The sequence below is a fragment of the Dermacentor andersoni genome, chromosome 3, assembly GCF_023375885.2.
Source record: "Dermacentor andersoni chromosome 3, qqDerAnde1_hic_scaffold, whole genome shotgun sequence".
In the NCBI taxonomy this organism is placed as follows: Eukaryota; Metazoa; Arthropoda; class Arachnida; order Ixodida; family Ixodidae; genus Dermacentor; species Dermacentor andersoni.
Genome location: NC_092816.1, coordinates 152,992,069 through 153,018,571, shown reverse-complemented (window position 1 = coordinate 153,018,571; position 26,503 = coordinate 152,992,069). Strand labels below are relative to the sequence as shown.

Below are 26,503 nucleotides of genomic sequence, written 5' to 3'. Positions count from 1 at the left end.
GCAATTTTAGATCGCAGCGCGCAGCCGCTATAACCATTGACTACAAAGAGCTTCGGATTCAGCAGCAGCTGCAACTGTATCACAGCTAAACGCTGTATCTGCGGCTGCTCCCGACTCTTGCCTTCCAAGAAGCATGCAATTTATTTCAGCCTCGCCGAACTGCCGTCCTCTTGTCTCCCAAGCGTGCAGTTCTCGTATGTTCAGTCAAATAGAAGAACACCAAAGGGAAATGACAGAAATACAGGTAACGGATTCTTATCATACCTTACTTGTCACCTCGTCATCTGCAAAAGCGCTATAAACTATTTTAGTAGGGTTGCTTTTGTAAAAATAACAAAATTAGTAGCACTTTTCATTTCAAGGTGGCGTTACAAACGTCAAGGTAGCGTTCGGGTGTGCGTGTGTGTGCGCGCACGCGGTTGCACCCGTTGTAGCTGCGTTTTGCGCACAATTTTGCAACATTACACAGGGTTACCGCTAGTTTCATAGTCGCATTTTTTGGTCGTAGTATTTATTGTTTACGCTAAAGATTAGGTTGTTCTTAAAAATTTATGAAGGTTGGTGGATCAAAAATTATTATTCATTATTTGCGGTTTTTCAGTGCGGTTATATTGTGTTTGAAAGGTTTTTATAACTCAATACGATAGTGAAGCCATGAACGGCTTTCGGACTCAGTTACTTGGTTGCAGTTGTGCGCTGGTTCACGCCTCGTACTTATTGATGAAAGTATATTTTTTTTTCTTTTCGGACATCATGACGCACATTTTAGTGAAATGCTTTAACGACGATATGTGGGACGTTTATCCGTTGAAGTCGTTGACTGACCCAGCTACTAGTCTTGGTTTGATGTGCGAGGCTGGCAGTTTTGACGAGTTGCGCGGCAGAGGTCATGATGCCTGTTGGAGAGAAGGCACTCCGAAACAGTCGCAGCCGAACTACTGCAATAAGTAAGTAATCTCGTTTTTTTGAGCACGTAGCCTTTTTTTCTATTTTGACATTGGCAAGCGTGAGATGTTAAGCACGTCGTTCACTTCAAGCAAACCGTATGCCCCGGAGGTAAAGCGCGCGATACGAGCACTCGCTGCCGCCGTCACTTCGTTTGAAACAATGGTAGGCGAAGAGGCAGCGGCGCCCTACGTGCGTAAAATTTCATTGCTTCATTTGTTCCTCTCTAATAACGTTTCCTTAATTTGTATGATCGAATCCCGGCCACGGCGGCCGCATTTCGATGGGGGCGAAATGCGAAAACACCCGTGTACTTAGATTTAGGTGCATGTTAAAGAACCCTAGGTGGTCGAAATTTCCGGAGTCCTCCACTACGGCGTGCCTCATAATCAGAAAGTGGTTTTGGCACGTAAAACCCCATAATTTAATTTTTTTTAAATTTGTATGATCGAACACAATTGGAACATAAGGATCAGCTTCTCTGCGCACTGATAATTTTATACAGTGGCCACGCTATCTTTCATAGGGGCCCACGTGGGCTGTCTAAGCGCTTGATATCGCGTTCCGATACGTCAGAGGCGCGCTGCCTTTCAAGGTATTTAGGCAGGCACTACGAGCTTAAGAGAACTGCGACAAGTAATTGGCCAATTGTTATTTGTGTGTGACAAATAAGTGCAACATTGCCTTCCGGTACGAGTGTGGTACAAGCGTAGCAGAGCTGTGCTGAGCTTGTACCACACTCGTACTCGAAGGCGATATTGCAGTTCACGCTTGCGTATTTCGTAACTATGGCGGCTGCCGTGGCAATTTGGGGCTCGAGGTCGTGGATGCGATCCCTGCAGCGGCCGCATTCCAAAGGAGCGGAATGCAAAAACGCTCGTGGATTGTGCATTGTGCGCACGTAAAAATTTCCAGGCAGTCAAAATTAATACGTAGTCCCCAACTGCGAACTGCCTCATAATCAGATCGTTGGTTTGGCACGTAGGACAGCAGAATTATTTTTTAAATCCGTAGTGGCTCATCGCATACCATACGGTTAGTGTGATCACCTTTTGTGCCGTAGCGGTTAAGCACGCCTCGATTTAGGTTGCGGCTAATGATGCGGCGAACCGCAAAATATATTTCGCCTCTTCGGCATTTGCGGAGCACGGCCAACCGATAAGTCGCAGCTTCCTCGCGGTTACTGTGCGCGGATACACAGCGCGAATCAACAGAGGTGTGGTGACGACGTCGGCAGAGAACACAGCCGCCGACGGGCTCGCCTTATCGCCTATCACCGCCAAAACTACCGCAGTAAGCATCTTTATCTAGCGCGGCGCGTTTCCGTTGAAGGCGTACTGTACAATTTTAATAGGCGATAACCGAAACATACCACCGTTCTCTGCTGCCTCTTTGAGCTGGACCGATCAGAACGTGCGTTGCTTGCAGAAGCGAACGGAGCGCCAGTCGGCGCGTTGTCGCCTCGAGCTAAGCGTCGCACTCGAGCACCGTTTGCGCGGCGAAGAATGACGCGTGCATGAAGCTAGCTCACTGCGCAGACGCTACCGCGCAAAACGCGCAAGGGCCTGTACATGACGTTCTGCACACAAATCGCGTGGGATGATCGGGGCCGCGCGGGAGCGGCTAGCTTCAAAGAAGCGGTATATGTTCTCACTCGTACAGGCACGCTCACGCTCGCATCGCTCTCTGCGTATCTTTAGGTCGTTCCTGCTGCTGGACCTCTACCCAAAGATTCGATATCTGCTTGGTATCGGCTATGCACTGTCGCGAGAGAGCCGGGAATATTTTTCCCCTCTGTGAAACATCGCTGTGTGTGTCTTAGCTAACATTTACCGTAGCAACCCATTTCTTCTTTTTCTAGACAGCACTCGTAAAGAGTCGCAAATTTTTACTTGCCAGTATAGTTTGTACTTCTATTTTGTGCGTAGTTATGTGCAGTGTGTGGCAGATTCTTAATCCGCGTAAGCTTATTTTCTGCCCGCATTCCCTTCTCACAGATTACGCATGCATCAAATGCCCAGGTGCTAAAGTGTTCTACGCCAAGAGAAGCTTGGCGTCGTGCAAGAGACACCCGTTAATATGTGGGTGATTCACTAGCAAGCTCGCATCTCTGTTGCCACTCTCCATCAAGTGGGATTTTTAACTATTTTTTGTGCGGCTTTGTGGTGTACTAGCTGCCGCATGGATGCTGCGTTGGCTTACTTTGGATTTGTTCTGGCTTTTAGTAGTAAAGGATGGGCTACCTTTTGAGGGGAGGTATTTGCTTTTGCTTGTGAGAATGTTTACCAGCCTAACCAAGTGATACGGGCGTACTGGAAACAGCAGCACGAACGGAGGTGGACGACGGACGACGACATAGGTAGGAGCACACACGAGCGCAAGCTCAACTAAATTTTTTTTGTTTTTGAAAATAGAGGTATTAAATACACTGTCAACTTGACGAAGGTAAAAAGCCGTGCATGCGTGGCAGAAACAGCCACGTGCGACAATAAAATATATGAAAACGCCATGTCATGTAGAATAAACGTGCGTGAAAAATGGAAACTATCGGACAAATGTTTCGAAATACCGAAAGATTTGTCCGATAAGTGATGCTACCCAACGAGAAATACTCTTGAGAACTGCAACTCTTTCCCACCAAGGGCAACAGATAACTTAGTTATGCATTTGTTTCGTTTGCGATCAATAAATATTGCTTCTGGAACTCCAGTAGTGTGGCGGTATAGAGAAGAAGGAACGATTGTTTCATCACAAAGACCTGAACACAAGAGGACTTATGGAAGCATTATTTATTGATCACGAAGAAAAATGCATAAGCAAGATTTCTGTGACCCTTAGTGGGAAAGAGTTGCTGCAGTATTTCTCGTTAATATCACTTACAGGACAAACGTTTCAGTTGTCATGTGTTTTTGTTAGTTTTTGACGCACATATTTCTTCTAAAGGACGTCTTTGTTGTGCCGGCCTGTTTCTGGTGGGCATCCATGGCTTTTTCTTTGTGAAGTTGGCCAGTGTGTTTAAAATCTGTCTTCACGAAGAAATTTCTAGTTGAGTCAGCGTTCATGTGTGTTCCTACCTTACTTCAGCCTTCTCGTCTCTGTTTGAGTGGTTGTCAAATATAAATCTACACCGAATTGGCGAAGTGTCCATAGAATTGATAGATCAAGTTATTTGGGCTGTTTATTTCAGGAAGAACGCTATATTGTCTTCTCTTTGTTTTTAACGCTGATGTACATTTTTCTAGTTGAACTTCAAGAAGGCCCTTGAGGAAGCCAATAAGAGTGATGGTAACTTCATTTGTGGGTAAGATTTATGAATTTCATCCATTTAAGGCATGGCATGTCACATGCCTGCTTGTTGGTATGCAAGCATTCGTAGTTTTTAAACATGCTAAGCTCTACTTTTCGGTTCACACGACGCTGCTTTGTACTGTGCTGCATTCTCCAGGCGCAGGACCTTTTTTATGGCGTAAGTGCATGTGTTCTTTTTGTATATATTGGAGAAAAAATTGTCGTGAGCCTAAATATGCATGTATATAGCTTTCCTTGTAAATCATTTTAAACACGGGTGCTGTATCTCCCTCCGTCTTTGTTACTGCTTTTTTCCAATTTTTATGCAACCGTTATGTATTTTGTGCAATAAAATTCTGGTAGCATTTTAATAACATTTTACCTGCGTAATTGAGGTCATTGGTGTTTCGTATAGACATTTATTTGCGTTTTTCACTGTCTTACCAATCTGGCTGTCCAGTCGTTGGAACCTTTTCTCACCCTTTATGACTATTTCTGGGGTACTTGATACTGCAAGTGCAGGTGACCATTTCTTAGGCTGTTTGGAATTGTGTTCGCGTGCGTAACTACCAATTTTCTGTGCCAAATAATTGTTTTCTCTGATCGTTCAAAGTATTAGCCTTGCCTTATCTCTTTATTGACTGAGGACCACTTAGTTGCTGGGTATAGTGAAAAAGGCCCCAAAAAGTGCTCTAGTTAGCTTTGTCAAGTCCAGCAAAACTAAGTGGAAATGAGCTCAGTAAATTGAGGAAATGCCACCAATAAACTCTTCTGTACCCCAAATTAAAATATTCAAATAGTGTACTGCTTGGTCTTGACTAGTGCCAGGGCGATCAGCTGCACTCAGTACAAAAAAGCTTTACAAGTTTATTTTTTAAGAAAGCAAACCTGGCTCGTCAGCAACGTCTGATTCAGGTGTTCACCATGCCTGAAAACTTTCTAAATGATGTCTCGTCAATTATTAGCTAAGTTGAGTGATGTTATTGTATAAAATAATTGGGCAACATAATATTAAAGCACTATGCCCAATTTACGTAAGGAAAACAATAGCACATGCATTAGCGTACAGTGTGCTGAGATATGGAATCTGTTCTTTTTATTTCTGTTCAGTGTTTTGGCGCAATAAAGTTAATTCTTTACTAAAATCCATAATTCGGGCGGTGATGTATGGTGTGCACATTACTAACAATTCCAGTCTTTTTTCATGCTCGCACATGCCCTCATTCAGGCTGTTATTCAAAGAAACGGTAATCCTTTTGTATATTTGGAACAATGAGTTCTGCCTCCCGTATGTCCCCGCCAGAACATTACGTACACGTGACCGCTTTACCTTACCAAGAGTACGGACAAGATATGGCAAACGTGTCCGTGCCTTCTATGTACCTGATGTGTTAAATGACCTGCCAGATCAAGTTTTATCTCCCAGCACACGGAAAGAAGTTAAATGTTATATTTTTGATTTGTATGTGTAATTTGGTTTCTTTCCTTTCTTTCTTTCTTCCTTTCTTTCTTTCTTTAGTTTTATTTTGAGTCTCGTAGATAATTGCTTTACTGTGCCGCTCCCTGGCTTGCTCCATTCTGCCGAGCGCTGCCCCAAAAGCCCATTGTTGGCTTGGGCAGGCCTGTATTTGTATGTCATTTTTGAAATAAATAAATAATTTATATATATATATATATATATATATATATATATATATATACATCTCGAAAACAAAAAGCGCCGACAAGTCAACTTTGGTACTTCATTAAACTTTCATTGCGGTGAAAGAGGTGTGCGAAAGCTTGTATATATTTACGTGAAGTCCTTTGTTTCAAGTCTGTTATTTTGCCTTCTCACAGTCAGCAGTAACTCTTCCTGTGATGTGTTAGTGTGCGAAACGTTTTTAATGTAACGTATTCCGATGTATTTTCTGTATTCATACGCAAGCAGCTTCAAATGTTCATGTGTTCAAAGTTGGTTGTTACAAGGGTATGCTAAAGCCCTGCCTATTGAGTCGCTTTGCGTTCTAGTCATAAACTTAAGTCGCATGCGAAGACCACAATGATCGTTTTGATTGAATTCATTTGTATAGGTTTTTCAGATGTATTTGCAATACAGCACTCAGTGCTGCAAGTACTAGCCTATGTCTCCAGGTTCGATGTAGTGGTGCCTTATATACTGTAATAATGCTTCATGTGCACGCATTTTTAGCGTAAATAAAGGTACTTCAAATTGATCAGTCTCTCATTTGCTTTTGTTTGTGTTTGGGAAAGTTATGAGCAGGTACCGGGGCATGTTAGTGTGAATAGCAAAGCAATTTCAATATATGAACAAAAATGCACTAGCCCAACGAAATGTCAATCATATTTCAATGGAGAATTCTGAAATCTCAATGCCATCTCAACTTGGCCACAATGTACTTTTCAGTGCTGTGGTCATAATTATTCAAGTCAACAGATTTACCACAACGTCAATTCAATGCAGCATCAATGGTGACCCTACAACCAATCAACGAAGTGAACACAACGAGCCGTCTAAGCACAATGAACTTTCAATGGTAACTTAACAATTATTCAACATTGAGACACGCAATGGTGTCTCAATTAAATTTCAGTGGCCAATATTCAAGAGCCCTCAACACTAAACCCAACAGTTATCCAACAAGTTTTCAATAATTCCTCAAATAAACTAAACATTGACCAATAATATTTCAATGCCTTCTCAGTATTTTTTGTAAGGGAATGTGGTAGGATATCGCCGCCTCGTGGATTTGACTGCTTATGATTTCATGACGTACGTACCGGGACAGATTTTCAGTAGTGACCAGCATAAAGTACCCTTATGTTAAGCAGTCTGTTCAAACAATCGAAGTACAAACGCTCCCTATTGTTAATCATATTGTTTGCTAAATAAGCAGTGAGGGATGACAGCAAGGTCCCGGAGCACAATGACAAAAAAGAACAAATTTTTGCCATTTCCCCGCTAGAACAAGGCATAATTTTTCAATCCCTCCTCTAATTCAAAACAATATAAAACAGCAAGAAAGGAAGGGTCACGAGGTTTATTCCACTATGGAATTCAACGTATGTAGCAGGAAGCGTCGCCAACACAAGCCAACACGCGTATAAAATAGTGATATTGTCACTGTCCGCCAAATTGGAACAAGGAAAATAGCTGAAGCATTTAATCCGTTCGTTTTTTCAAAGTGTTTATTCCAGTTTAGGCACTAGTGATGCCGAGAGACAGATGTTTGGCAGTCCAGACGTGATCAGTGTAAGTGTTGAAGGTGTGACTGAGCTTATCTTGCGGTTAGACGCAAAGAAAGCCATAGGGCTAGATAACATTCCTCCTGCTTTTCTTAAAAGATATTCAGAAGTATTGCTTCGATTTTTGTTATTACTTTTACTAAATTTTTAGCCATTGGCGCTGTTCCCGACGATTGGCGTTTGACACGAGTATCAACAGTTTTTAAGAAAGGTGTCTGATTTCTGTAAGTAATTAGAGACCAATGCCACTTACCTGTTGCTGCTGCCACACTCCAGAACACGTCATAGTCACTTACCTGATTAATTTTTTGGAGAAAAACAATATACTCCCGCGAATCAGCGTGGTTTTAGACAAAGATACTACACAACCACACAGTAGTCCCTGTCCATGAGCTCCCTTCCATGCTTGAAGGGGGCGCGGTCAAGTTTACGCTATTTTCTTAGAATATTCCAAGGCATTCGATAGAGTGCCTCATTCAAAACTAATAAATAAAATGAAACTTCTCAGAATACCGCTACAGATCATACACAGGATAAATTCATTCTCTGGTCTTAAGCAGTTTGTGGAAATAAATGGAGTATGCTCCCATATTTTTGGGGTAGCTTCAGTCGTACCTATGGGACTTGGTGCTGGGTCCAGTACTATTTAATATTTATATTAATTACCTAGTTAAAATTGTCGAATCACGTATTCGTGTCAAATTGTTTGCAGATGATTGCATTATATTTAGCGACATTCCAGCTGCCTATGATCCGCTTTTTCTGGAAGAAAATTTGGATAGGTTGGCAGAATCGTGCAAGAAATGGTATATGGTTATTATTTATGCAACACAGTGCAGATGTGTATTACAAGTAAGTTGCGAAAGCTAGAATACTTGTACAAAATGAAGGATCAAAATATTAAGAAAGTAGAAAGCTGCAAATACTTGGGGATAACTTTAACTTCACGTCTATCTATGATGCTTCACCTAGACCCCTCTGCAGCCCGAAAAAAAAAACGGATTTCTGAAGTTTAAGTTAGGTGACTCCATATACTCATTAACATTAAAAGGCTTTAAGCGTACTTTTAGACCTCTCGTGAAATATTCGAGTATCGTTTGGGATCTTCACACAGTGGTAGGTAATGAAAAAATAGAAAGAATTCAAAGGTTAGCCGCGCGCTTCATTTATAAGCACTCCAAACGACGTGATTTTCCAACCAGTATAACGGAAACCGCAAATTTGGAACCACGAACTGAACGAAGAAAAACTGCCAGATTAAATTTCCTTCGCCAGCTTTCCTACTGAAAACTAGGAATACAACCGCGCCACTATATTATTCAGGACACATCGCGAATTTGCCGCCAATTTGCCGCTTTGCACGAACAAACCTTTTTCAATACTCTTTTTTTCTGAAAACAATAATTGGAATGCTGTATCTGGAAATTCCCCCTGGATACAACCACCCACTTGATCTATCTTGTTGACTGTCGCTTTTTATGACCCTTGTATATATTTGTATGTTCGCTTCTTGCTTTATTTGCTCATGTAGCCCCCTCCTATTTGGACAAATGTCCGCAGTATTCTGAAAATAAATAAAACAAACAGCGTGTTCGCTTTTTAGTGACGGACAGCTGGAGCGCGACCTGAGCCAGCTGGCTAGATAAGGCCCCATTTATAACTTGCACTCATTTTCCGTGCCATTCTGCAAGATTGTACCTGTCAGACACGGTCGCTCCGGTAAGACTTCCCAGATATTTCTCTGTCATAGTGTTCTCACGAGCGGTAGTTCAACTCGGGTTTAGTGTCTATAGCAATTTATTGAGCGCCACAGCTATATTACCTTTGAGTTATTAAGTTCGATTACTTCGCAATTCTGCTTTTCTTTGTAGTATGCGAGTACTAGACACGGACCCTTGAGTCACGGGTGCATTGCTATTATTGGAAAACAGCATTTCATCCTAAAGTAAAGCGGTGTCCACCCACAAAGTATACATTGTTTCAAATATGTGCTCTTTGCAGCTAATATATGAGCAAGACAGTGTCACTTTCACGTATATTTTTTTTCACTAATAAAGCTAAGTTTTGTCATTTCTTTCAAATACAAAACGCCGCCGCGGTAGCTCAATTGCGCACCTAATGCCAAGACGTGGAATCGTGCCCGCACCTGCGGCAAATTGTTTCTTTCATCCATGTTCACATCCAGTTTTTACCACATTCTTTAACGCAATTTATAAGTAAACGTTTTCCCCTATGCTCTCCACACAAACACACACACACATATATACAAACGAGAAGGAAGGGGGTTACCCGGGGCCGGATTTTTATTAGTCTTATAAGAAGCCAACAAACACTGGCACCGAGGACAACGTAGGGGAAATTACTTGCGCTTAATAAATGAAATAAAGACGCCATAAATTACTGGAAAATGAAACTGGACGAAGAAACAACTTGCCGAAGGTGGGGAACCATCCCACAACATTCGCATTTCGCGTGCGATGCTCTACCAATTGAGCTTCCGCGGCGCCGTTCCCTCCCCCCCTTTCTTGGGTAGTTATGTTTCCTAGTAGAACCCTGAGAGTGTTAGCCCGCGCGACCCCTCACAACCCTTGGCGGCAGGTGTGGAACATCCTTTCTGCCGCCAATCCAATAATTTACAATTCTCTTCAATTATTAACTACAAATAATTTCCCTATTGTTTCCTTGGTGTCATTCTTTGATAGCTTCTTATGACACATATATACACACACTACAACTGACGCTCGTCTGCTCAGCTGCATTTCGCTCTTAGAAGAGGCAGGACGTTTGTTGAATTAGCTCTGGAGGAACGCTTTGTAATGTGGTGAAACTGGTTTAAATCATGGCGCTAGGACATCAAAGAGCAACGTGGAAATGCTTACGCATTTCTTCCTCATTTAGGGCTAAATCAACATTGAATTTTATTTTGCGGACATACACATCGTTGTTTGCAGTTGAGCTCGGGCTGTCGCCGTGGCGTTGGGAACCGTGTATGTTGGGCACGATCGAGTAGGTTTATAGAAAACTTCTGCAGTGGAGCTGATGTCCTAAAGGGGAAGCCGGCCGCTTCCATATTACGAGGGGAATCGACTAACGTTGACATTTGGGAGAGGACAGGAGGCGTTTCACGCGCAAACTTAAGCATAACTGGCCAGCTCGTGAAATCGGCGAAGCATACTAACGAGGCCGGCCCCTGGGACTCGGTGCTCGCTCCCGTTTGACTAAATTTCGTCTAGTAATTAATAAAATTCCGTCATATAATTAGTTCTATCGGCAACCACAACGTAGAATTCTGAGAATGAAAATCGTTAAAAGTCCTTCATACGCTTTGACCACGAATTATAACACGCATATACCTGATGTTGCGCAGCTGAAATGTTTGATATTAATGGAGAACGGAAAAATTTATAGACCAACACCGCCTATTCTTGAAGAATATGTAAAGGATGCATTGGGAGGCGGTTATTTGGGGGCACTACACGGCACATTGTTGTGGGGGCTACTCCTCCTTAGTACTATGCCTTACTCGTGCGCGGAAACCAAGCTGTAATTCGTGCGCCACTTCCTCAAGCAATGCGTTCGGAACCGTGTGCAGCACCTGCCACCGACTCTGATCACAGATGTTGCGACCGGAGGCGCGGCGTCTCAACAATAGCGTCTCAAAGCGCTAGCTGAGACGATGGAAGAATGCGAGGACGCTCCCCTTACCACCGTGCCATAATGCCCTACCGAAAGGTTATACACTGCGAGTGGCACCACCACACTGTCCCACGACGTGGTTTTATGGCCAAGCGTTAGTGGCCAAGTCGTGAAATCGGCGGCGTCTCTCTGAAGCCGCGAACGAAGCGAGGAGGGAAGGAGCCTGGAGGTGAAGAGAATTGCACGCTAGGGAAACGTAATGTAACGCCACCTAGAGGAATGTGTAGGTAATGTTGAGCGAAGTGGGGATGAAGAAGCGAGGCTAAGCTCCGCGGAGGAGCAACGTAGGCGGAGGCACGCTCAATTGACTTGCTCTAGCACCTGATAGATGTTTTCTTTACGAACTGGTTCCCTTCGTGATAACATCGTCGTTGCACGCCGTACGCTGTGTGTGCTAGCGAAAGGGTGCGACTATCGTTGGCTCAATATCGCGTTTGCAGAAGTGCGAAGCGGGCCGCATTCCGTCGCGCGCATTGCACTGGGGGGAAGCGAGAGGGCGGGGCGGGCGCTTTTTCTCAGTTCCAATGACTTTCATGAGGACAATTTTGCCCCACAGATGCTTCTCGATGCGCCGGTCTGTCTCGCCGATTTTAGGATGAAGCTTGAAAGTCTTGCCAACGTGTATGGGAAATGACGGCGTCACTACTCAGTCTATTTCAGTATTTTAGCCCGAAACAACATTCTCTCACTTTCCAATTTTTCTAAAACCTTGCTGTAAGATCAAGAACGGCTACTGTACTCCGTGTATTTCAGCGCACTGTCAACGGTGAATTCGGGGCGAGCGCTGGCACCTCTGCGGGGAAGAATCTGTGAGGGCTGCCACTCCAGCGATATTTTTTGAAACCTCCTTGGCCACGATTAGTGGCACTGTGCTGGAAGTAGCTTTCCTGTGCAGCTGTTGAGTTCTCCGTCGTGGTCTGAGTTATATGGATAGCCGCTTGATAATGTAGGAATAAAGGTATTAGGCAATTTCCGTAGGTCGGAAACATGACACTGCGCGCCTTTTGGTGGTCTCAGCTCTGTATTGTGTGGCTGCCATGGGCAGTGTCAGTCTCAATCCGCCACCCTCGAGGTAGCGAGATAGAATGCCGGCCGCGGCAGCCGCATTTCCGGGTAGGCGAAATGCAAGAACGCACATGTTCCGTGCATTGGCGGAACGTTAACGAACCCTAGGTGGCCAAAATTAATTCGGAGTCCCCCACTACGGCGTTCCTCTTAATGAAATCGTGGTTTTAGCTTGAAAACGGCAGAATTCAATTCAGAAGCAAGGAAAAAGGAAGACAACGATGGATGTCCTCAAATGTAATGGAAACTACACTAATAGTAACAACGGCTTATGTTTCATTTACACCAGAGCACAGGCGGGTTCGCACAGAACAGCAATAAAGAGGCGCTGTGCTTGCAACTGGAGCGAATAACTAAACATAGCGGTGCTGGAACGACCCAAAGCGCGAAAAACGGCAACCTAGAACGTTTATTCGGCTTATCATTGCTTGCAACTCGTCGCTAGACCTCTCTAGTCTTTGTCTTTTTCACTAGTTCTTTTACAGCTCACTCGACAAGCCACTATACATTCTACCCCCGGCACGCATCTCCAGTCGCACCGGTCACCCGCAACAAGTACCAGGCGCGCGCACCGCCACTTTTTCGTCTACATTATTTTTGCGTGCTGTAACAAACTCGTACGGCTTTTCTAACGAAATAACAGTCATAACCGGTCCTTCCACATTTTCAAACACCCAAATAAATTACCTTACACTGTAATAAAAATATGGCTTTCAATTTTTGATGTATCTACCCACACCTTATGTAATACCCCTTCAGTGGGGTCTTTGACGAAATAAAATGAAATGAAGAAGTGACGATGCATAAAAAGAAGCAAGCGCCAACATAAGAGTGAAGGCCGCGTATAAACGCGTGAAGAGAGATTTGAACAGCAATACTTCAGCACGGACTTTGAGAGAATCGCCTGGAGTTGAATTTTATGCGCCATTTTGCATTTGCGACTCAAGGGTCACTGTCCATGTCCAGGGTTTCAAGATAATTCTTTCCATTTCAACTATGAGCCATGCAGGTTATTGTGGCTTGCAGGGCCATGGTGTCCACCATTAGGCCTCATTCGTAGGAATGCGTGTCTTTTGCCAAAGCCGACTGGCTGTTTTATATTAAGATTGCGTCCATGAATGGCCTAACGCGAGCCAGAAGACGAGTCAACGCTCCAGTTTCCACTAGCTAAAATACACAATAATGAAATGGATGAATAATGGTGAGCAGCAGCTTTGCTGGGTTATCCGCCGCCATATGAATGGACCGGCCGAATTTTTTTCACTTCGATGAAGGAAAGCCGTGAAGAAATACAAAGTAGAAATTTACAACATTCGTGTTTGGCACAGCAGTTTCGGTAAGCGCTGTACTTGGATGTGCGTTCAAATCCTCAATTTCACTTTACGCTGGAATCTTTATTTCTTTAGTTTGTACAAAATAACTCCTCATGTAGGTAAAACAGAGTCGATCACATTCTGGCATCCCTTAAGCAAAGAATCCATAAACAATCGCCCACGTTGATTGGCATATTTTCTACCGAAAGTGATGTTGCGAAATATTATTATTATGTAACGTGCGAAGTGGCATATGAATTACACCGAAAACTGATTGCCACCTTCTTTTTCAGAATGAGGGCGTGTTAGACAGTCTAAAAAGGCATTCATACGTTTAATACGCGGTATATTGATTTGCGTTGTGCGTTTTGTCTACAGGTGAACGAGCCGCCATGTCGCCAAAACGGCCATATTTTCAACTTGTCAACGGTGTTCCGAGACCCCCTGTTTTTGACCCGGTGGTGTTCAAAAGATGCCTGAACTTGAAATTCAAGGAAGGCGATGTACTGCTTTCGACGTACCCAAAGAGTGGAACAAAGTGGCTCGTGTACGTAATGCAACTTATCCTCAAAGAAGGTAAACCGGTGATTAACTTCGAGGACTTCTTGAACAACGCTCGAGGCGTTGAGTTCATGGATGATGAAGACTGGCAGACGATGCTGCCGTTTCGAATACATTTTACCCACCAACCCCTCTGCAGAGATAACATGGGCGAAACAGCCAAGTTTGTATACCTTGCTCGCAACCCTTGGGATGTCTGCGCTTCTTTCTACGACATGCTGAAGGATCTCAGTGTCTACCGGTTCCAAGATGGCTCGTTCGAAGATTTTCTTGACGGTTTCCTGGCGGGAGACTTCGGATTTGGTAGCTACTTTGAGCACGTAGCCTCCGGATACGCCTTGAAGGACGAGCCGCATGTCTTCTTCACCACGTACGAGGAGCTCAAGAGGGATACCAAGGGAACGGTACTCCGTCTGGCGTATTTTCTGGGAGAGCGTTATGGGAAAAGTTTGGAAGATGTGAACAGTGGCATGCTAGATACACTGCTTGAAAGATGCGCACCGCAATACATGAGAGACGTCATGGTCGTTCACACGGAGAATGCTAGAGATACCGGATGGTACGCGCAAGCCGTCCGTAACCAAGTGATTAGCGCTAGGGGTCACCAGAAAGACAAAAGCAAGTACACCATCGTTAGAAACGCTAAGGTAGGCAGCTGGAGAGATATTTTCACATCAGAGCAGCTACGTCGCTTAGAAGCGAAAATAGTGGAAGAAGGTCATAGAGCTTCGTTCATGAGCCTGTGGCCGGAAATTCGACGGGAAGCGCTCAGTCTTTCGCAGCAGCCGTGACGGCGTTATACTCCTACCCTTTTTTGAACGTTTCATTGCTTTCGCTTTATCGAATGTTGATGAGAAAAGTGGCAATTTTGTCGTCTGAGAAAGCCTCCTGGAATGGTAAAGCGTGTATTCTTATAGATTCAAATAAACTGGAAAAGACTGAGGCGCCATTCCACAAGGTAGATGACCCTCGAAGTTGTAGTACATTAGACAGGGTTATACAAAAGCAAATGTGTAAATTTTCATTATTTGGTAATGACAGTGACGATAGCTTTGTAAGTGCGGTGGTATACACCCATTAGTTCGGGTACAACTGCGCTGGTAGAGTAGGAGAGGTGGCCAAACGGTGCCGCTTCGCCTATGCGCTGCGCAATACGGGACTGCTCTCGAGTTGCCGCCGCTGTGGGTCAGGTGGCGTTAGGGGTAGCCTGGGCCCACTTCTCCGCCCCGCCGTACTTGGAACTACGTAGCCGGCGGGCCTCGCCATCAGTCAAACTGTAATTTTACGTCTCTGACGTTTCAGAAAGAGCTCTGCATCGTAGTGCTGTACATAAGAAAGATCTTCAATCACACTGAGTATTTACCGTCGCTTAAAACGGACTTTAAGCGCGGATTTACGCGTGACTTCAGACGCGTCGTTTAATGCTCGTTTATTTGATTGCTCTATATCTTTATTTTACTGGATACAGATTGATTCTGAGAACTATGGGGTGACTGATGCGTCATTGTCAGATGAATCACGTTTGCTACAAATAAATGTTTAATACGTTCACAACCAATAAGTGCATCTGGTTCTGTACTGCAATAGTAATAAAGAACCCTGTCTTCCCAAAAGTACTGTTGTCGTTTTGCCAACAATATATATATATATATATATATTGACATAACAATACGTTTCCGTTTGCATGCTCTGATCACAAGGAAACGATTATGGCTCATTTGCTTCACTACTACGTATAAATGAGAATGCGCCAGTATGCAAAAGAAAAAAATCTGAAAGCACATCACAAGGGTAAAAAACTAATGAAGCTATCAAGACTGCTTTGAACCAGTGTTTCGCAACATAAGGCGTAGGACATTTCGTGTTCGCGTACTTGCCAGCGCTCAAGTGTGCCGTCGTGGTGCATCTATTTAATTGTACACTGCAACCTTGAAAAGGTATTTAGTTTCTCGCATAGCGTATTTGTATTCAGAAGTTAGATGCCAATAAAATGTTGTTACATTTATTTTTCACACTTGTTTTTCAGTTCTTAGGGAGCTGACCAATAATTAAACGATTGGTGAGCGCACACTGAAATTTAGTTACAGCCAGGCAATCATAAATGAATTACGCCCACAAACCCAATGCTATCCACAATGACGTGAAAACCAAATATTTTTTTACGCTGTACACACGTCGGTTAGAATTCCCATGCTTGCAGAAAAATACGTGCGTGTCCTTTGCGATCGGCATTCTGTGTCTGTCTTGTCCAGATTACCCGCGCTGATTAGAAATATTTATGGCCGACAGGCAGCTTCTACAAACTATTAATATCATAAACAGCGTTATCAGGGCAGAAAAACTGAGACGTAATAAGCGGCCTTTTACGGCACAGAGAAAGCACACGATGCGCGTCTTTGAGCCCATAAACCCCTCTCTCTACCTGGCGACTGCTGTAGAAACTCGAGAGGTGCGGCGACGCGCTTGGGGCGCTCGTTTGGACACCTCTCCTATTCTACCACCATGGTTACAACCTTACACAGAATCTTAGTCACAGTCAAATCTATGCACGATCGTTGTTGAGCATTCGCGTTATCTTGATTGGTGTGGCGCTTCGAACCAAACTTTTCTAGCACACACTGAGTGAACCATCTATTGTCTCGTTTTGAAATGCCCACATTGAAGTCTCCAACGATCATTACATGGGTAGTGTCATCACGGTTAACCCATGCAAGGTCCGTGGTCATGAATTTCTCGATATCGGCATACTTGCAACTCCAAGCACATTCTTTGATAATGTCAAATCGATGTTACGCCGCTGGGTGGCCGGTTGGGTCGGATCGGTTTGACATCTCAAGCGATGTGTCTGCAAGGCAGAACTCGTAAACCAGTCCCTTTTCGGTGTTGACACACCCACATTTGAAATTACCGACTACGATCACAGGGGAAGTGTCATCGCAACTAAGCGAAGCACCGTAATATTACGGTGTTAGGAGTCATTGCATATTTTGCTTGCTCTGTATGAGCCGTTGCTTCCGGGGGTACGCGCCATGGACGATGATCGTTGTCGACAAGCTGTTCTCTATGGTGTATGCGTGATTGGAAAGAATATAAGCACTGTTCGCTTCACCTTGATGAGTGCTTGAAGACTCTGCCTTTCGGAGTTATGAGCTATTGCATTTTTCCTTGCTTACGGGGCTACGACTGCTTACGGGGGTATGAGGCACTGAGGATGATAGCGCTGTTGGCGCACATGATAATAACATGGAAGTGTAGCCATGTAAAGCTTCTCAGTAAAAAAAAAGAACAGACGATGCACGTGTTTAGCGCTATTATCCATTTACCACTTCGGGGTAGCCCGAATTTCTGTAAGCAATATTGCCTCCAAAACATTACTTGCTTTCTTGTACACTTCGATGAACTCTACTCATGTGGAAGCACTTATTGCCGCGGATAAGAACTAGTTACTTAGTAGAAATATCTCGATTTTGTGGAATATTATCTAAATGCGACAATATGTGCTAGCAAATTTGCTTCTTCCGTTAGGTGCTTCTTACTGCAATGTTTTAATAAAAATGAAGCAATGGCAAAGGCTTGTCCAGACTACTTGCCGTGTATACTTTTTGTATAACTGCTTTCTTCTCGTAAGTGCAGTGCGCGCCTTTCTTGTTTTCAGCTTTTGTAACGGGTAAGCTCGTGCAATTGTTGTGTTTATGCACCACACTGGACACAGCGTTATTGTAGTGCAATGTTTATGTGCCACACCTTTCACAAGCAATGACAAAATGCAACCAACAGCTCGTGCGGTTGCACATGTCAGATATCCACGCAGCTATGATAGCGAGGAGGAAGGCTAAGTTTGATTTTTCTCGAGAGAATAAATATTAGGATAACGTATATTTGGAGAGATGTACGATGCATATGTAAATACAGCCCAGAATTTTCTAAAATGTATGCCCATTGTGGGCCATCTGGCCTAGAATGTGCACATACTCAGTGGCACATACAACTTATGCAAGAATGTTCGACATAAAAAACTGATTTGAAAAAAAAGTAACCTATCTACCGTGGGTACTGAGTTAACTTGAACGAAAGGAAACCTTATTTACAGTACTCACCTATTTCCAGAAGAGGGTTGTAGCGCCGAAAAATGCAACACATAGCAAGCGAGACGGTACAGGCGCAACTTCCAACTGTTTATTCACCGCGTATGCGAATGAATGTAAGGACAAATCAAGATGGGTAGCAAGAACCACACATGCGCGCGAAGGTTTTTACAAAAAGCGGATAACATGTAGGAGAGGCACACACGTATCTCACGCCCGTGTATCTAAAAAAGCAGTTTCGTTCTTATAAATGGAGATAGATGGGGCGCTAACACAATCAGCTACAGTTTCTAATATAGAAGGCCTCCAACAGTTCACGGGCTGTCTGGTCCTTACTTCTGTTTAAAACCTTTGCTTCTTTCAGCCTTGCCACACACTTAATCTTCCTTTCTTCTCCGCACGCTTTACAATGATGCGGCGTATGAGAACCAGTGCCATTTTGTAAATCCCGATTATGTTCTGCTAATCGGTCGTTAATACAGCGGCTGGTTTGTCCGATGTACTCCTTTCCGCATGTGATTGGTATTTGATATACGACTCCCACGGCACATTTAACAAGCGGAGCAGCATGTCTTTTTTTACATTCAGTTTTGTCTACCTTGTTGGGATCAGTTTTAACGCACAAGCCAGCCAGTTTCTTTGGGGCGGAAAAAACCACAGGAACCTTATATTTTGTCACCACATGCTTCAAATTGCCTTGCTGCGAAAATTGAAGAAAGAAAGTAGAAAAAAGGGCAACTGAGATGAGGTCACCAAAAGCAAAAGTAGACCGGTTGTCATCCCGTACACCCATAAGGTAGCGCACATTTTGAAGCATGTGGCGACAAAATATAATGTTCCTGTGGCTTGTTCCGCCCCAAAAACAACTGGCTGGCTTTTGCGTTAAAACTGATCCCAACAAGGTAAACAAAACTGAATGTAAGAAGAGACAAGGAGCTCCGCTTGTTAAATGTGCCGTGGGAGTCGTATATCAAATACCTCTTACATGCGGAAAGAAGTACATCGGGCAAACCGGCCGCTGTATTAACGACAGGTTGCGGAACATAATCGGGATTTACAAAATGGCACGTGTTTTCATCTGCCGCATCATTGTAAAGCGTGCGGAGAAGAAAGGAAGATTAAGTGTGTGGCAAGGCTGAAAGAATCAAAGCTTTTAAACAGAAGTAAGGACCAGACAGCCCGCGAACTGTTGGATGGCTTCTATATTAAAAGAAACTGTAGCGATTGTATTAGCGCCCTATCTATCTCCATTTATAAGAATGAAACTGCTTCTTTAGATACACGGGCGTGAGATGCGTGCGTGCCTCACCTATCTTTTATCCGCTTTTTGTAAAAACCCTCGCGCGCATGTGTGGTTCTTGCTACCGATCTTGATTTGTCCTTACATTCATTCGCATACGCGGTGAATAAACAGTTGGAAGTTCCGCCTGTCCCGTATCGCTTGCTATGTGTGGTCTTTTTCGGCGCAACAACCCTCTTCTGAAAACATGCACCAACTAGCCCCCCAACATGTATTACTCAGTACTCACCTAATATGCCTTAATGTAAGGTTCATGGTTTATGGAAATGGACTTCAGCGCACATCAATTCGCTATAGGATGTGGTACCTCAGGATGCGCAAGCACAGCAGAAGAAAGCTCCACACCTTGCAGCTGGTGGATAAATGGCTAACGCGACCACTGGCGCGGTCCTGTGACCTCACTCCTCAACCTAGCGGCGTCTTCATTAGCATAGACTGACTCTCAGGGAAGACATTTTTTGCTAACACGGGAGCAGCAGTAAGCGGCTACCCACTACCAATGCGTATCGCCGGTCCAGGTCTTCAGGATGAACGCTACGCGCCGCTAACTGTTCATCGATAGCCACGTCTAGTCTCCGTTCATTGACAGCTACTCTGGGCCTGCGTCGCACGTTTTGCTGGGTGTTCACAATAGCTGACGTAAACCATCCGTTTATCGGATCAAACATGCCGTCACTCTTCGACTTGAACGTTAGCATGTGACGTCATCGCCGTATCAACAGCATGACCCGCTTATTCATCTAGGCGGGCTCTGCGATGTCACGCCCACAAGCATAAGTAAGCTTATCCCGAGTTCTCTATTTGAGAACATAGTCCCTGAATTTCAGCATCTCACAATGCCCTGCAATGGTACCCAGCCATCATAGTATGGTGTGACCTATTAGAACGTTACACGGTGTCCACCTATCGCTGCACGTATGCGTCACCCGTTCCGAACCTATTGGAAATAGCAAAGCACGAATTTTGCCATATAATAACACGTACATTACCATCTGGTACCATAGAAGCACCCGGGAGACTGGTGCCTGTGCGGGGACTACCGAAACATCAAGGCTCAGACTGTCTACGACAGCTTCGCGTTTCCTCACATAAATGATTTTACGCTTGTCCTGGCCGGCTGCACTATATTTAGGAGCGTGGACTTTCTTAAAGCATACCATCAATTGCCTGTGGAGCACGCATGCATTCCTAAGACGGCCATTGCAACTCAGTTTGGCCTGTTTACTGTAGGCGTGGATGCCTATGGACTCCGCAACCTTTCTAAATGTTTCCAATGGTTCATTCTAGGGGGGACGCGCAGCCTCCCTACTTTAATCGCCTACACGGAGGAAATTTTTTCATAAGTGGTACTCCAGCAGACACCCGCCGTGGTTGCTCAGTGGCTATGGTGTTGGGCTGCTGAGCACGAGGTCGCGGGATCGAATCCCGGCCACGGCGGCCGCATTTCGATGGGGGCGAAATGCGAAAACACCCGTGTGCTTAGATTTAGGTGCACGTTAAAGAACCCCAGGTGGTCAAAATTTCCGGAGTCCTCCACTACGGCGTGCCTCATAATCAGAAAGTGGTTTTGGCACGTAAAACCCCAAATATTATTATTATTACTCCAGCAGACCACGAGCGTCACTTGCGTACATGATTCCAACACCTGCATCATTATGGTCTCTCTATGAATATACAGAAATATGTATTCCGGGCGCCGGAGTTCGAGTTCTTAGGCCATCACATCTCTTCTTTGGAATCCGTCCTCTGGCGTCTAGTATTCATGCAGGGAACGACTTTCTGCAGAAGACAACACATCTTAAGTTACCAGAGCTCTGAGGGCTCGTCAATTTCTCTAGGAGTTTTATACGTCTGTATGCGGAGCTGCTACAACCGCTCACGAACCTTCGCAAAACAAGCCGTCCGTGTGGGACAAGGAATTCGGAAGTAACGGCATCCTTCAGAGCCGCACAAACAAGCCGTCACAGATGCGGTACTTTTGAATCAACCAGGTCCTGATGCTCCGGTTCGAAGCGTAGCGTATGCTTCAATCGCGGTCATCGGCGCGGTACTTGAGAAATTCGTTGACTTTGAGTGTCGCCCTCTGGGGTTTTTCCCTCATAACCTACAACCTGCTGATACATGCTACATCGCATTCAGCTACGAGCTTCTTGCTACGTACAACATCCTACATTTCCGACCACTCTTGGTAGGTATAAAGTTTCATTTTCTCGCGGCCTTCAAGCCTCTTGTGCATGTGTTTGAACCAACTCCTCAAAGTGCGCCTCTCGGGAGCTTCGTCATTTGGCCCACATGTCCGAATTTGCTGCCGATGCGCAATACATTAAGGCTGTGGTCATTGAGCTCGCTGATGCACTCATCCGGATAGGTGCCGTCAACTACCGTGTGCAAGCCGTAGACTGGGAGAGCTTCGTGACAGCATGGCCTGAAAACACCCAGTTGCATGTGCTACGTAATAGCTCTTGTTCTCTCCGACTGCAGCTTTTACCTCATCCGTGTGCATGAAGACCACTTTTGTTTTGCTTAACAAATCAGCGAACTTTCCTCGGTCATTCGTACCTGTGGCTAACGGACATGCTCTGTTCTATTCTTTACACATCTGTCACCCTGGCATCCGAACTACGCAGCGCCTCGTAGTTTAGCGCTACTTATGACCTCACAGGAATGGCAACATGCGTAATTGGACTCGAAATTGTACGGTACACCACTGTGCCTGCCGGTACACCACTGTGACGCGTCACATCATGGGGTCTACAACGTCAAGCTATTCCAAACTGTTCTTATTACATTTATGCAATCAGCCCTCAACGATTGGCGAAAAATATTTCGGGCTATACCCGCTTCACCTGTCTGTCATGGGACCTCACGGAAACCACGAATACTTCCCACCTGGTGTGACATGAACACACTCGTATTGTAACTATTGGGGTAGGACATGAAATAGATGGTAGTTGGCCCATGCCGTCGTCCAAGTTGGTCCACGCTGAGGACGTTGTTCAAAGGAAGGACTTGTTCTCATCGAGAACGAGGAATATGGGATTTATCTACAATATCTACATGAGAACGTTGCATTTCCAGCCAGTCTAGCCTGGCTTAAAGAGAATGCACTCCGAACAGCCGGAAACGGCTGCTTAAAAACACTTTGTCCTGCCTTGATCCCTAGGTGAGGGAAAACGGCCGTTCAACCTTCGACCAAAGGGAGCGTCCAAAGATAGCGTAGCCGACCCGCCTTGAGGGGGAGCGTTTGCACACTCACTTCCGCACAGGTTTCAACAAACACAACGAGGTGAGAGGGTTCTCTAAGACAGAGATCTTGACCCGAGCAGGCGCCTCTTTGATTACAGAGCTGACCTCGTAGTTAGTGGCCGCCGCGCCAGTCCGTTGACTGACGATTTCTGAGGCCTGTGAGACCGTACCGCAAAACATTGCCTGCCAAGAGTTCCCCCGCTCCGAGCAACCGTAAAGGCGACCGCTAATCACTTTAGACCCGCTAAGCTTCAAAGAAAACATAGGTGCAGCAATAACAAATGCCGCAATTCGCTACACCAATTTTTGAAGGAATTTGGTGGTGACAGATTGAGCAATCATGGACGGAGTCCTGGTAAACGAGAGGGGACCTTCTTGGCTCAACAAAATTAAGAAAAGAGCCCCAAAATTTAGGCGGGATACCTAAACGCTGAATTTAATTTAGTCTGCTCAAACCATCCGCATTGCTATGCTACTATCCCTTCTTATATCTAACGGAAAAGCTGTATCCTTGGAGAGTGAGGCTACACCGGAGTAAGCGGCCATTTTTGTGTGACATTTTATTGAGCCACGTCAGAAGACAGTGGTCGGTCTTGAAGATAAACCTCGCTCCGTACAATTAACACGACAACTTCTGGGCTGCCCAAACTAACGAAACACATTCCTTCTCTGAAGCGCCGTAGATTTCTTCTCTTACAGTTAGTTTACGGCTGGCACAGAGAATAGGATGTTCCTCATTACCGTCGCTTACCTGACAAAGTACCACGACCATAACCCTTTTGCTTGCGTCGCACTGAACTACGTATTCCTTTGTGTAGTCTGGTGTGGGAAGCAAATGATGAGAAACCTATAGCGTTTTCAAACCTTGGAAAGCGTTCTCTTTGTCCTTATCCCAGTGCAAGTTACTCGGTGCTCCTTTTCGGACGGCATCCGTTAAAGGACTTGCTATTTCCAAGCTATTCGGAATCTACCGTTGATAGTACCCAACGAGTCCCAAAAATGAACGAATGTCTGTTTTCGTGCGCGGCAGTGAAAAATCTCCAGTCATAGCTATTTTCAGCTCAGCCGACCGTCTCGTACCCTGGCCGACAACATGGCCCAGATAAGTAGGCTGCGAACCACCAAACCTACACCTTTTCTCCTTCATCGTTAAGCCTGTTTCCCTCAACCGCGAGAACACCTGTTTGAGGTGCGATTCGTGCTGTTCCCAGTTGTACGAAAAAATTGCTACATCATCAAGTTATGGCAAGGCGAACTCCTGCAAATATTTTAGGACACAATTCATTACCATAGAGAAGCTAAACGGCGCGTTCTTCAGCCAGAAGCTGAGGGCGAGAGGGCGAAAAGTGCCTAAAGGGGAGATAAATGCGGCATAGCGGCCGGCACTTTCTGAAAGGGGAACTTGCCAGTACCCCCGTAGGAGATCTATAGTTGAAATGTATTTAGCAGCGCTAACTCTTTCAATTCGTTCCTCACTGTTGGGCATCGGGTACAGCTGATCCCAAGTGATGGCATTTAACTTTCTGTAGTCAACACACGGACGATGGTCCTTGTTAGAGGTTTCTACCAGTATTAGCGGTGACATGTAGTCACTTTCAGCGGGCTCAATAACTCCCAACTCTAGCATGCGTTGTATCTCTGCCTCCATAATTTCTCTCTGTCTTGGAGACACCCTGTAAGGCTTTGATCTTACGGGTTCGGTTGATGTCAGCTCTATTTCATGCGTTATTAGTTTGGTTCTACCTGGCCGATCCCCTAACATTCCCCTAACACCCCTTTTAGCTCATCTAGCTGCTCGGGTCCGAGAGCGTGCGAGTTTACCGAATGTTTTACTATTTCTTCTAGGCTGATTTCAGAGTTGGAGGTTGCCTTATACTTATTAAACTTGGTACTAGTGTCATCCTGCTCCTTGATGGTACAGTTGACGACACCGCTCCGCTCCCCGTACGGCTCTATCAAATGGCATTGGTATATCCTCACTTCCTTCCCGCGACCGGGCATTTTCAGAGCATAGTTAGTATCTGAAACGTTGTGCAACAGTTTAACTGGACCGCCCCATTAAACTTCAAGCTTGTTCTTTCCTGAAGATCTGAGGATCATTACCTGGTCTCCAGCGTTCAACCTACGAAGCCTTGCATTCTTGTCGCAATATAACTTGGCGTTTTTTTGAGCGTTCTTGGGTTGCACTTGGCCGCAACAGTAGATTCAGCACGTATTCTACCACTGTTGGAACATCTCCACTTTCCTTCCACATCTTTCTTAACATCCTCAGAGAAGAACGGAGTCTCCTCCCATACACTAGTTCTGCTGGCGAGAACCCTGTTGCCTCATTAAGAACCGTTCGCAAAGCAAACAAAGTGGCCGGAGGACAATTCTCCCAGTGCTCGTTGTGCTCGTATCAGAGCGCCTGCAAAACTCGTTTAACCACTGAATGCCACCTCTCTACACTATTTGACTGAGGGTGATAGACGGATCTCTATATCAAATTTACCCCGAGCTTTTGTAAGTATGTGGAAGTCAGTGAGCTGAATACTGACCCTTGATACGCCTGAATTTCGGCTGGAAACCCTACTCGAGCGAATATTATCAAAGGCGCGTCTGCTACTTCGGTGGAGCTGAGCTTTCTTGGAGGGATTGGGACACAGTATGGTAAATAAGTACCTGTAACCCGAGTTTGTCTTTGGTATGGGCCCTACCGTGTCGATCACAAGTCGCGTGAAAGGCTCTGTTATTCAGGACACTAGCTTTAGGGCAGCTTTCCATGTTTCTCCTGGTTTACCCGAGCGCTGGCAGGCGTTGCATGATCTTACAAGGTTTTCTACGTCTTTGAAACAGCCAGGCCAGTAGTATTCCCTAAGCAATCTTTCCTTTGATTTGCTTATGCATCGGAGGCCAGACAACCCATTTCCATGAGAGAGACTCAAAAGGTCCTACATGTACTTAGTAGGTACGACTGACTGATCTAGGATCCTACCCTTTCGGTCTCTGTACTGCTGATACAACAATCCTCCTCTTTCTTGCATCGTAACGTTGCGCCTCGCAATGCCTTCTTTAGCTGTGTGACGCAATTTAGCTGAGCTGTCAAAATTCTTTTGCTCGGCTGCCAGTGAATCTCTGTCCACACATAAGAGCTGATCGAAGTTCTTTGAGGCCGGTGATACAAGCGACTCTGTCTTATTTGCGAGTGCGTCAGCTGGTTCTTCCTGCAGGCGTGAACATGACACCATGGTGATCCGCTCTAATTGAGCTGGTCAGCTGGCAGGGTTTCCTCTACTATTATTTCGTCCCTTGAGCCTATTTCGGATTCGTTTACTGAAGTTGCCTCTTTTGCTACTTCCGCTGGAGCCGCTTTTGCATTTTCAGCCGAAAGCGATGCCATTTTACGAGCTTGGCTTCGCGTCAACGCCTGTACTACGCCCTCTCCCAGTTTAAGCCGCTTGTCACGCAGTAACTGATCCGACCGGTTTGAAAAATTGTAAGGGAACGGCAGCAACAAAAATTTGGAAACCCCGGCCTCGGTAACGAGCTCCCCGAACGGTCCAATGATTTTGATTTTGGCCATGGGTAGACACACGCTGTGTTCTTCTACAACGTGTTTCATCCATGCTACTTTTCCAGTGAAGTCATCTACAGTCACGTAAGACGGATGGACAATGTCCATAGTGGCGGCACTGTCTCGCTGCACCCGGCATGGCTTCCCATTAACGTGCAGGTCGTGAAGATAAGGGCTTAAAAGTTCCATATTCTCGTCTTTCTCA

At 45.1% G+C, this 26,503-nt stretch overlaps 1 protein-coding gene across 1 annotated transcript; it reads left to right on the top strand.

Moving 5' to 3' along the window:
- Window positions 1-13,945: 13,945 nt before the first annotated feature.
- On the top strand, window positions 13,946-22,733 carry LOC126524961 (sulfotransferase ssu-1-like). Its single transcript, XM_072286934.1, has 3 exons — window positions 13,946-14,518; window positions 21,759-21,951; window positions 22,663-22,733. Exons 1-3 carry the CDS (start codon window positions 13,946-13,948, stop codon window positions 22,731-22,733), a joined length of 837 nt encoding a protein of 278 aa, XP_072143035.1.
- Window positions 22,734-26,503: the final 3,770 nt, after the last annotated feature.